This window comes from Rutilus rutilus, assembly GCF_951802725.1.
Source record: "Rutilus rutilus genome assembly, chromosome: 21".
Classification (NCBI taxonomy): Eukaryota; Metazoa; Chordata; class Actinopteri; order Cypriniformes; family Leuciscidae; genus Rutilus; species Rutilus rutilus.
Window position 1 is genome coordinate 33,901,594 of NC_140226.1, and position 12,732 is coordinate 33,914,325.

A 12,732-nucleotide genomic window follows, 5' to 3' on the forward strand; every position below is an offset into this window, starting at 1 on the left:
TATATATATATATATATATATATATATTTTATATATATATATATATATATATACATTATATTTTACATATTTTATATATATTTTTATTATTATTATTATTATTATTTTTTTTTTTTTGTGCAAACATTATTAGTGAACCTCAAAAAACATTAAAATAGTAAAATAAAATAAAAGGCGTGTTTTTTGAGAAATTACGTTTTTACTGTAAACAAGAAAACAATATATATAAATATATTTTTCTCCAATATATACTTAATATTTGAGGCTTGATCACAATAATTACTGGTGATGACTGACTTAACAAGCACCAGAAATGATCTAATGTTCACACATTTTCCAGAAGTCACTCTTGCACCATCTCTGCTCTGGTGTGAATGTATATATATGTGTGTATTCTGGCTTTCTAAATCAGGAAAACTGATGTGATGTGTTCACTTCCCAGAAAGCTGGTTTATCTGCCTCCCGCAGCTGCAATATAATTGTATAGGCACTGTAGCACATCTATCTATTAAGTTGTCAGACTCATTGGCTAAAATCTCTTGGACTTCACTTCAAGTCCAAAAGCCACTTCCCATGGGAATTGCCTCACCATCTGTGAGCAGACTGAGTGATTTAGGGCAACATGAATGTGTGATAATTCTCAGAACAGAAGTGTTGAGTCACTGCGTTCTGGCACCGTGTTCCTGCTGTTTTTGGCAAGCGCACTACCAAAGATGACTTCCAGGCTTGTCATATGATGCCTTAAAGTTCTCCTAGGATGTTTCTGCTTATTAGTTCAGAAATTTTAATTAAGATGTGACGATTACCAGATTTTGGATGGATTATACTGGATGTGGTGGTACATTTCATGTTTCTAGTGTAATAAAATTAAGACCAAAGTTTGTGCATTTTGTTTGATTTCTGTATTTTGTCATTCTTGTGCAGTCAGAGAATGATGGGACTCAAGGTTTTGTGTGTAAATAAGCAGATGTGTTCTTTGATTAATGGTTTAAGACACAGCCATCAGTGTTTCAAAGTGTACTTCTGTCCAAAACACAACACAAATGTTAGATTAATGTCACTTCTGGGAGTAAAGTGAATCTCATGAAATTTGTCAAATGTCACATTTAATCCCAAAACATATTTACATGATAGTAAATGTTATACTTATAATGTTATATGTAAGTATTTTAATGCATTTCTTTTCTTCTGAATTGCACATACACAATGGACAATCACATGGAAGCTTGTCTCCGCCATTGAATAAAAAAACGAAAAAAGGTAATTGCGAATTTTGTTCTTGCAATGGCGACTTTATATCTTGCAATTATGAGGAAAAAAGTCAGAACTGCAAGATATAAACTTGCAATTGCAAGAAATAAATTGCAATTACCTTTTTTTTTTATTCCGTGGCGGAAACAAGATTCCATATGGAATCTTAACTAAATATATTAAGATATATAAATATATAAACTTGCAATTGTGAGAGAAAAAAAGTCAGAATCGTGAGTTTATATCTTTTTTCTCAGATACTCTCAAAATCGTAATGACCTTTTTTCTTTTTCATTCCATGATGGAAACCAGCTTCCATACAATCACCACCAACAATAATGACAAATATATGAACTGTACATTGTCGTGAATTTCGTTATTTTGAGGTGAATGATTTCAATGAGCTCATTGTTTCTGCCTTAAATTATTACACTGTTTAAATGAATACATTTGTAACTAAATGTGATTTTGTATATGTACATTTCTGAAATGCATAACTTAGACAGTTTCCTCTGATAACAGGATCACTCTAAATTGTAATATGGACTCATGCACTTTCTGTAAAGCTGCTTTGAAATGATGTGCATTGTGAAAAGCGCTATGTTTCCGTGAGATCTGTGCGCGAGGTCAAAGCAGAGGTGAAAACATCTGATGGCACAATTTGTGTTTCAGAGAGACTGACTCCAGAGGCCACTGAAGGGGCGTCCCGAAGAAAGAGCGTGTTTCAGCGGGGAGGTTTATCAGAAAGACATGTCCCGTGTGAGTGCGATTGCGTGTGTGGTTGGCAGTAAATCAGGGGCATGTACTGTGGTTCCCTGCATGGCCCATAACAGCCCTGGCCCTCGTCCAGAACGCTGCGGTGTCAGGACCGGAAGAGAGAGAGGAAAGCAGTGTGTGTCTGCTATGAATTACCCAGTGTAAATGTAAGACTCCCTCTGAGACTCCCTCGCGCATGTGGGCCGCGAAGCAGCTTTGCACGTTCATGCATGTGGTAAGTCACACTGGATGCTTTTGGACACCATCACCTCTGCCACGGAAAAGTAAATTAGCAAATGCATTTAGACTTCTAATTGACATGCTCTACAAACTGTGTTTTATTAATATATGTGTTTTTGTAAGAACAGCAAACTACCATTTCTGGCTAAGGACTGGTTTGGAGCAACCTAGTAAGCATGAATGGAAATATTCAGTCTAATGAAATACACAATGTTAGAGTCAACAGTGCATTTTATTTACACATTACACATTTATTTAGTCACATTTCTGAAAGTTACAGGTTTATGTAGAACTTGTACAGAACAAACAACTGAGTTAAACATCTGATTTTAGCTTTAAATTGATATTAAACATGGCTTTTTTGTTTTGTTTTACCTTTGTATATTTGTTAAAAACAATACAGTTTGATTGCTCTTTTAATATGTTTTATACACACACACATTTGTTTTTTTTTTGCAGCTTGAAAAAATACTTGAATACATTTATGTAGTTTTCAATGTTCAAAAGTGTTTTCGAAGGTAACGTATATATAGCTAACTGTGCACACCACTGTACAAACATTGTCTTAAAGAACTATAAAACCCTGATGTTTTTTTCCCCTGTTGCTTTACATTTAGATTCAGTCATACTATTATCTACACTTTTTTTTTTTTTTAAGTGAAGTATATAGTTAACTGTATTTATAATCAAAAATTTCATATTGCTTTTAGAACATGTTAAATATGAAGCACATACCTGATTGTGCATAGTGTATTATATCAGAGACAGTGGGTTTGAAAAGCACACACACACTCATTTATGCTCCACTGAATGCGCTTTCTCTGGGTTTGGCAGAGATTTTATAATCAAATGGCTTCAGCGTTAAACCATAAGAGCAGTTTAGACTCAAGTCCTGGGATGGGTCGTTCGTGAAAGTCAGTCGGTGGAGCAACATGGCGGCGATCAGGAAAACTTCGACTTTTGCAATCTGATCTCCAATGCATCTTCTCTTCCCGATGGAGAAGATCATCACGCTGTTGGTCAGGTCTTTATCCAGGGCTCCGCTCTCGTCCAGGAATCTCGACGGGTTGAAGATGTGCGGGTCGCTCCACTTCTGAGGGTCGTGGTTGACGGACCACTGGTTGATGAACACCACGGTGTCTTTAGGGATGTGGAGGCCTTCGATGGAGACGTCTGAGGTGGTGGAGTGTGGGATGGTGACGGGGACGAAGCTCGTGAAGCGCATGGTTTCGTAGATGAACGCGTCCAGGTATGCAAGGTTGCTCCTGTCTTCTATCGAAGGCGGTCGATCACGACCCACGACTTTATCAATCTGCTCCTGAAGTTTGCTTTGAATTGATGGGTGTTTGACCAGTAGAAGAAGCATCCAGTTCAAGGCGGTAGAAACCGTGTCCAGACCTGCTCCGATGAGATCCGAGACCGTTCCTTCAGTGTGAGCTTCGGTCAAACCCGTTTCCGTGTCTGCGTGATCAATCACGCCGATGAAAGCATCGCTCATGTCTCTCGTGATCTCAGGATCGTAGCTTTCCCGGTGCTCCACCACTTTCCCTTTAACAAACGTGAAGAAGTCGTTGTTGAGGGTTTTGAAGCTCTGGAAAACACTCCTGACCGGGTTGGGAAAAGCCTGCAACCAAGGCATTACGTCTACTAGACTTCCAGCTCCTACAGTTTCTCCAAACTTGCTCACTTTTCCCAAAAGAGTCCTGAACTCTTGGTCGTCGTGTCCGTAGCGTTTCCCAAAGCAAAGAGCGCAGATGACGTTCGCAGCCGCGACTGTGAGTTCATGCGACGGATTGAAGTATTGCTCGTTTGAACTCAAGCTCAGAAACGTTTCGATCATGTCCTCGGCCTCCGCTGCGATGTGCTTCTCGAAGGACTTTTTGGTTTGGCTGTTCGCAGAAGAAAAGGCACGAATGGTGGACTGCGCGATCTTACGGTGCATCTTCCATTGTTTGCTGTAACTAGTGAACGTCATGCTAGTCCCGCCCGAAACCGACTGGAAAGACACGAAATTGGGCCGTCCGGCGAACTCAGTGCTGTGTTGAAGCAATGCCTCCCGTATCGCCACGTCTCCGTTCAGAACCACGATGTCGCTGCTTCCCAGTCGGATCTGGTAAACATTTCCGTACTTCTTCGCCAAGTTTGAGAAGGTGATGTGGGGCATTTGTCCGAGTTGCATGGCGTTTCCCACTAAAGGCCAAGCGAACGGCCCTGGAAGCCTCTTCTTCAGAGTGAGATTCCTGACCCAAAAACAAGCCTCCACACAGCAGAGGAAGACGAACGACGCAACGAGGGCCGGTTGGATTTGCCCACTCCATTCCTTAAGGATGCCCTTCATCCCGAACTCTGTGTCTGACAGCGCCATGATATTCCCAAGCTCTTTTGTGTAAACTATATTAGCAGCTCTCCATCTTGAATGGCCAGTGGAAGACAGGTCAGGGTTTTTGCGGAGCTGCAATGTCTTTCCAGGGAAGACCAAATTAGAAGAATGCAGATTTCAGTCTTTCACACTGTTATATATCTCTAGAGTAGGAGGAGTTTGGGCCACAGGTTTGTTTTCTTTCCCCCCGACTCTCTCGGACTCTCCACCCATTACAGCCAGAGTCAAACGCCTGGACACACATGGGATTCCCAACATCTACAGATGAATAACACTTGCATATCATATATGTCAATGTCAATGCCACTTTTTTTATAAAGCACTATTTAAAACAATATCTGTTGACCAATACAGTACATAGCATAAACATAAACACAATAAAAACAAATAACAGACAATAAAACAGAGAACATGCCACTGGATCATTGATCAAACAGACAGGCCTTCAGTGTATATTGGACATTAGATAACATCATTTCAAAGGAGACTTTTGCAGTGCATTAGAAATACATTTGTGAAGTTTGAACTGATAATACAATGCTGATTGTTTCAAAGCAGCTTCGCGTTAATATAAAGGGGCAAATAATAATGTGAATGTTGTGAAAGTGATCAATTAGGAAACAAATTCAATTTAGCTGCTCTGCTGAAGATAATGGTGTCATTGTTCAGCTCGGTTTAGTTCAGTGTTGTTTTGATTCGCTGTCAGAGTTGCAAAGTTCATGAGTTGTGAATGAGTTCAGATCCGCTACGAGCAGCTCAGCTGAAGACAATATTGTCATTAACCAGTCGGGATTGTGTTTGATTGTCGTCAGTGGATGATGTTGATGGTTTCACCTTTGAGAACGGACTTCAAAGATCAAACATCCACTAAATATCAGCAAAACACCAATTCAAACACATGGAGACTTTAAACATGAGGGAGAAAAGTCAACATTAGTGAAAAGAAAAGATCCTGCAGTGTTTGAGACACACAGACACTTGCTTTGATATTATCTTATCTAATAGTTGTCTACATACATTTTGGGGCACAGTGTGTGTGTGCGTGAGAGAGTGTGTGCGTGAGAGAGTGTGTGCGTGAGAGAGTGTGTGCGTGTGTGTGTGTGTGTGTGTGTGTGTGTGTGTGTGTGTGAGTCTGTGTCTGTGTGTGTGTGTGTGTGTGTGCGTGAGAGAGTGTGTGCCTGTCTGTGTGAGTGTGTGCGTGTGTGTGCGTGAGAGTGTGTGCGTGTGTGTGTGTGTGTGTGTGTGAGAGTCTGTGTGTGTGCATGAGAGAGTGTGTGCATGTGTGCGTGCGTGTGTGTGTCTCTGTGTGTGAGAAAGTGTGTGTCTGTGTGCGTGAATGTGTGTGTGTCTGTGTGTGTGAGTGTATGTGTGTCTGTGTGCGTGAGTGTGTGTCTGCGTGCGTGAGTGTGTGTCTGCGTGTGTGAGTGTGTGTCTGCGTGTGTAAGTGTGTGTGCGTGCATGTGTGTGTGAGTGTGTGTCTGTCCTTACTTGCATGTGTGTGAGTGCATGAGTGTGTGTGCGTGCATGTGTGTGTGAGTGTGTGTCTGTACTTACTTGCATGTGTGTGAGTGCATGAGTGTGTGTGTGTGTGTGTGACAGAGTAAGAGAATAGCATATATTCATGCTAATTGGACGTGGACCTTCGTTTAATGATGCTTTCTATATATTTTTTAAGAGATAATTTTTTATTTGTCTTGCTGTAAAGGACTGAAATGTCTGATTAAGATGAATAAAACCATAAACCAAAAAATGCTTCTTTTTTTTACAGAATACATTGTCTAGCATAGTAAATGAGCTCTGTAAGTCGGCTCTAATTGCTGGGGTTTCGCTTTGACTGGAATCCGTGATGCGATGCCAGCCGAATACCAGTGGAATCGAGTCACTGGAGGAATTCAGTCTGTAACTCATGAAAATTTGAGGCTTTTTTAAAGCTTCAGACAAAGAACAGATACAAACAATAGAGTTAAATATGTACCACAGCAGAGTGAGCTGCAGTTAGAGTAATGACTGTTATATAAATTTAATACGATAATTTGACTTTAAAGATGTGGTTTTACAGAAATATCTCAGAAACTGAATGTAAACAGAAATATTGGCCAATAAGGAAATACAGAGACATTATGCATAAGTGAAGACAGATGCAGACAGTTCATATAATAAAACTGTCATTTAGATGCGTTTCTAGTTTGGTTTGACATGCGTAATTTATTTTTTTTACTTGCATGTTTATTTGTATGTATGAATGCATGCGCATGTATTCTCTTATGAAATATGAATTGGTTTGAGCATCATAACAGAAAGAGACTGAGTAATAAAACACCACTTCATTTATTCCACTCGTAGCTTATTTTCCCAATAGTAGAAAGAAAACAATACCTGGACATTCTAGTTTTTCTTCAAAAAGCTGCATTCCTGAATACATGCACTTCAGTTACAGAGCTTAAAAACATTCAGTGTGAACATTTACCTCAATATACGCAGTGTAATATAGGAATATCTGATATAAGCTCCTGTTTTTGCACATGATTTGTGAGGATTTATTATTTGTGCATGTGAGAGAACCTTCAAAATGACATAATGAGGAAGTTGATCCAGCGTGAGACTGAAGTGTTTCATTGGCTGAAACGCTGAGCAATATCAAGACTCAGCAAAGCATCGATTGCAAATTAAAGCTACTGCAATTCCAGCCCTTTTAAGAATCTCAATGAATAAATTGGCTGTGCATTTTATAGAGAATATAATTTATACAAACAGTATAATGGGTATAAATAAATGCTTAAATGCCTAATACTTAAAATACCTGAAGTACACAATCACATCGTTATACAGTTTTATGCAAGCATAATTAAATGCACTGCTATGCCAAATCTGAGTCAAGTTCATAGGAAGTAACAGCTGCTATTAATGACTCAGTACAAACAATTGCATAACATTACATAATAATAGTGTGTCTACAGTGACAATGGCTTGGCATTTGACCATAAACATCTCATATTGTGATCTGCAAAACATTATTTTGAAGCATTGATGATTCATATACACATAAAAACAGTGGTAACACTTTACAATAAGGTTCATTAGTTAACATTAGTTGATGTATTTACTAACACAAACTAACGATGAGCAATGCATTTGTTACAGTATTTATTAATCTTTATACAGCTGTTCATTGTTCATGTTCGCTCACAGTGCATTAACTAATGCTAACAAATACAACCTTTGATTTTAATAACGTATTAGTAAATGTTGAAATTAATATTAACTGAGATTAATAAATGCTGTAGAAGTGCAGTTCATTATTAGTTTATGTTAAGTAAGGTAGTTAACTAATGAACCTTATTGTAAAGTGTTACCTAAACATTTAGCTGATTTGAAGAATCTTTCTATGGATGTGATTAAATCAATTCATTGAATCATTGCAAACATATAAACTGTGTAAATATTCATTAAATATTAAATATGCAATTATTAGACAGCATTCAGTGCAGCTTTACTTATACTCATTGTTATGTGGAATACATTTGCATTATGTTTAGTCTTTTCTGGCCTTTAGTCACAAGATCAAGCTGGTTGTTTTCACTCATGCCGGCGAAACCAAGCCAAAAAGTTTTCCTCTGAGCTTGGCTGAGATCGTGTACTGGAGCGGCTTCAGTGTTAAACCGTACGAGCAGTCCATGGACAGATCCTGAGAAGGGTTTTTCTCAAACCAGCACTGGTGCAACAAGATCGCAGAGAACAGGAAAACCTCCACTTTTGCAATCTGATCTCCAATGCATCTTCTCTTCCCGATGGAGAAGATCATCACGCTGTTGGTCAGGTCTTTATCCAGGGCTCCGCTCTCGTCCAGGAATCTCGACGGGTTGAAGATGTGCGGGTCGCTCCACTTCTGAGGGTCGTGGTTGACGGACCACTGGTTGATGAACACCACGGTGTCTTTAGGGATGTGGAGGCCTTCGATGGAGACGTCTGAGGTGGTGGAGTGTGGGATGGTGACGGGGACGAAGCTCGTGAAGCGCATGGTTTCGTAGATGAACGCGTCCAGGTATGCAAGGTTGCTCCTGTCTTCTATCGAAGGCAGTCGATCACGACCCACGACTTTATCAATCTGCTCTTGAAGTTTGCTTTGAATTGATGGGTGTTTGACTAAAAGCAGAACGATCCATTGCATTACGGTTGATATCGTGTCTTGTCCCGCACCGATTAGATCAGTGACCGTGGCCTCAACGAAGTCTTTACTCAGGACGCTTTCTTTCCCGTGTTCGATCACACCGATGATGGCGTCGCTCATGTCACGGGTCACGTCGGGATCATACGTGTCTCGATGCTGGACCACTTTATCCTTCACATACGCAAAGAACTCTTCATTAATGATCTTGAAGTTCTCATAGACTCTTCTCACAGGATTCGGGAACGACTGAAGCCAAGGCATGACGTCGACGAGGCTCCCGGCGCCGACGGTTTCTCCGAACTTATCCACTCGTTTCAGGAGAGTCCTGAACTCGGGGTCGTCGTGACCGTAGCGTTTCCCAAAGCAAAGCGCACAGATGACGTTAGCGGCGGCGACGGTGAACTCGTGCGCGGGATTGAAGTGTCGTCCATCAGCGCTGAGTCTCAGAAACATCTGGACCAGATCCAGCGCTTCACCCACGACATGTTGCTCAAAAGTTCTTTTAGTTTGACTGTTCGCTAACGAGAACGCTCTCAGGGTCGACTGAGCCACTTTACGGTGCATCTTCCACTGTTTGCCGTAATTGCTGAACGTTAAGCTCCGACCACCGGAAATCATCCGGAAGGACACGAAATTGGGCCGTCCGGCGAACTCAGTGCTGTGTTGAAGCAAAGCCTCCCGTATCGCCACGTCTCCGTTCAGAACCACGATGTCGTTGCGGCCGAGTCGGATCTGGTACACGTTTCCGTACTTCTTGGCCAGCTTTGAGAAGGTGATGTGGGGCATCTGGCCGAGCTGCATGGCGTTTCCCACTAAAGGCCAGGCGAACGGGCCTGGAAGCCTCTTCTTGAACGTGAGATTTCTGACCCACAGACAGGCCTCGAGGAAGAAGAGGATGATGAAGGATGCTATGAGAGCCGGCTGAACCTGTCCGCTCCATTCCTTCATGATGCTGCTGCTCTTCAGTCCAAACTCGGCTTCAGGCAGAGCCATTCTTCTGATCAAGTGCTTTTGTCTTGCTTAAATAATGCTCGATGCTACATACAGAGAAAAAGAATAAGCAAAAATCAAAATGTCTCTTTAAAATCAAAATCAACTCTCTTGTCGTCTAAAATCTACTTTTTATCTTGGGTTTTATCTTGCACTGACTCAGTTTTCTACGCTTGCATTGTTTTTCCAGGTGAAGCTCACTGTGTTTTCTGAGCTGGCTGGTGGGATTCATGTCTTTTATATATGTTTGCAGCACAGGGGGCCGGACCCGAGGATAGTCTCACTCCTCCCATGCTGGAGACTCAGACTCCGTCAGGAGATCTGCTCTGAGACTAGCGCGTGAATCATCTTTGTTTCGTTTGCACGCGCTCTGTCTGAGGTATTTCTGATAATCACCGCGGAGATGCTGAGAACTTCACTGTGCAAAAGTTTGTATGGTTTGTGGCAATCTCCGTATTGTAGTTGCAGTTGTCAATTCAACTCAAATAAGTGATGCATTTAATCGTTTTGATCTGAATTCGTTGCATCTCCTTATTTGACGCGCGCGCGCTCTTGTTTCTAGTCGTTGCGCGCTGAAGCTGTAATCGTTATTTCTGCTCTGGTTTGCACAGGATTACGAAAATGTTATTTTAAGATGGATGCGATCACCGACGGCATCACTGACTTCAAAACTTCTGTCTTGGGGAATGTTTCATAATAAATAGGTGCTCTGTTTTGCAGACCCACTCTACATAAACCCTAAAAATGGAAAAGTATGCATGCAAGGAGTTATGCAACACAAGACAGTGAAATTCCAGGTTATCCCTGGTGTGTGTGTGTGTGTGTGAATGTGTGTCCCTTTATATTATAAATGTCTTTTTAGGTCCGTAACCGTTATACCACATATATATATTATTTATAATGAATATAAATTTTAGTAATGGAGTTATAGCATAATAAACAATAAATGGACAATTTGATGTACAGATTTGGTAACACTTTACTTAAACCTTTATATATAAAATGCATATGCATTATAAAAGTATTTTAATGCACCTTATAATGCATCGTATGATCTCATGAATAATAGTAACCACAATTATAATACATTACAATTCTTATCTGTTAATTGAACAACCTTTAGAAAGTACAATGCATTAAAGCACATGACAAACAACCAATTTCAGATGTAACAAGAAATCTGCAAATAACATAATGCATTTTAATTTGGTTACAGTTATGTCTTATAATGCATCATAACGTACACTATGAATACCTTTATAATGCATTATAATAAGTAAAGGCTTTAAATAAAGTGTTACACAAAAATGTATTGCACTTATAGATGATATTGATTCCATGATGCACAATTGCACACACAATTATAATATCTCATTTAAAATCCTTGCAGCATAATTAATAATGCAGTAAATTCCAAGTATAAAAAACAACTGCTTTTTAGTACAAATGTCAACATTGTGAAGCAGAGGGATAGAAGTAAAGATTATAAATGATCTGCAAGAGCATAATTTGAGATTGTGCATCATGTTCTGGGGTCTCTGATCTCATCGTAAAGCACGCCAGGGTCTCTTTCGGCTATTTTCCTCTCACAATTTCAGGATAAATTTTCACATGTGTTTTTGGGTATGCAGTCACTGAGAGATTGCTTAATTACAAGCATGCCTTCATAACGTGCACTAAAGCAGATCCACCATCAGAATACATCAGAACACACACTTTATTCAGTGAGAAAGGACATGAAATGAAATATCCTGATATGTCTTAATACTGTTAAAGGCAAATGAAGAAGCTGCACTTGCTTTTGTTTTTCATTTGGTGTGTGTTTCTCTCTGCGAGTGTTTGCTTGGTCTGTATAACGGCAGGGTTACATGGAAGTTTTATGGAAAATGGAATTGAATATTGTTCTCATTGTGCACTTGCAGTATTTGCAGCTTTATTTCGTGAAGTTCACTCAGTTGCATCAAGGCTTCAAGCTCTAGAACTGAATGTTCTTGATGTAAAACGTTTCTCTTCCGAGCGCCAAGCAGGAGATAAATGTTCCTTGTTTCCTCACCAGGAGGAGTTTATTTTTGCAGGATCTAATGAGTCTAATTGCAGCGCTGCAGTGTTTTAGTGTCCGAGAGACAGTAGCGTTGATTTCTGATAGCACACTTTCCTGGATGCAAACCACCTCTTCCCTGAGAGGAGAGGAAGGAGAAGCTGCCAAATACAATCAGTTCCAATCCGCCTGGATTTAAGAAACCCACTGTTCCTGCTCCCTAGGAGAGAATAAACATCTTCACAGAAACAGGATTACATTTCATTCTACGCTGTCCAGGGATAGAGAGTTATTTGCACGTATATTCTGTGTGTGTGTTCGCAGCACATATATAATTAATACAAATGTTTGTATATCCTTATCTTTTAACACTTTACTTGAAGCCTTTGTGTATAATGCATTTTAAATGCACCTTTTAATGCATTGTATGAAATCATGAATACATGATAATATTCATTATTATAAATATAGAAAGTGTAATGCATTAAAACACATGGCAAAACAATACATTTTGAATGTAATCTGCAAATATTGTAATGCATTTTAATGTTGGTTGCAATTACATATGAAAAAAGATATAATGCACGCTGTAATGCATTATATCTTTCATAAGTAATTATTATAACATACTTTTGTGATAGTTAAAGACTTCAAGTATAAGTTTTACACATTATCTTCTTAAATCTAATAAAGTAAGGGAAAATTGTCCTCATAATGACATTTTAATAGTAATATTTTTTTATATAATTTTTTTTATATTTAATGACATATTTTACATATTTTTATTGATTTTGCAGCAGCCACAAAAGCTTTTAAGTAATATTTTAATTAAAAATAGTGTAATCTTTTATATTATGACTTCAAAAATCATGGCTTGGTGTAACAATATAATGATATTAGTGTGATATT

At 39.4% G+C, this 12,732-nt stretch overlaps 2 protein-coding genes across 2 annotated transcripts; both read right to left on the reverse strand.

The window, feature by feature from the left end:
• Positions 1–2,460: 2,460 nt before the first annotated feature.
• On the reverse strand, positions 2,461–4,720 carry LOC311280423 (cytochrome P450 1B1-like). Its single transcript, XM_084392577.1, has one exon. It carries the CDS (start codon positions 4,610–4,612, stop codon positions 3,044–3,046), a length of 1,569 nt encoding a protein of 522 aa, XP_084248703.1. The 5' UTR covers positions 4,613–4,720; the 3' UTR covers positions 2,461–3,043.
• Positions 4,721–6,936: 2,216 nt separating this feature from the next.
• cyp1c1 (cytochrome P450, family 1, subfamily C, polypeptide 1) lies at positions 6,937–9,990 on the reverse strand. Its single transcript, XM_084392830.1, has one exon. The coding sequence runs from the start codon at positions 9,786–9,788 to the stop codon at positions 8,208–8,210; it is 1,581 nt and encodes a 526-aa protein (XP_084248956.1). The 5' UTR covers positions 9,789–9,990; the 3' UTR covers positions 6,937–8,207.
• Positions 9,991–12,732: the final 2,742 nt, after the last annotated feature.

Excerpts from the sequence above, each read along its gene's own strand:
- cyp1c1 (XM_084392830.1), bottom strand. The coding sequence starts at position 9,788 with ATGGCTCTGCCTGAAGCCGAGTTTGGACTGAAGAGCAGCAGCATCATG.
- LOC311280423 (XM_084392577.1), bottom strand. The coding sequence starts at position 4,612 with ATGGCGCTGTCAGACACAGAGTTCGGGATGAAGGGCATCCTTAAGGAA.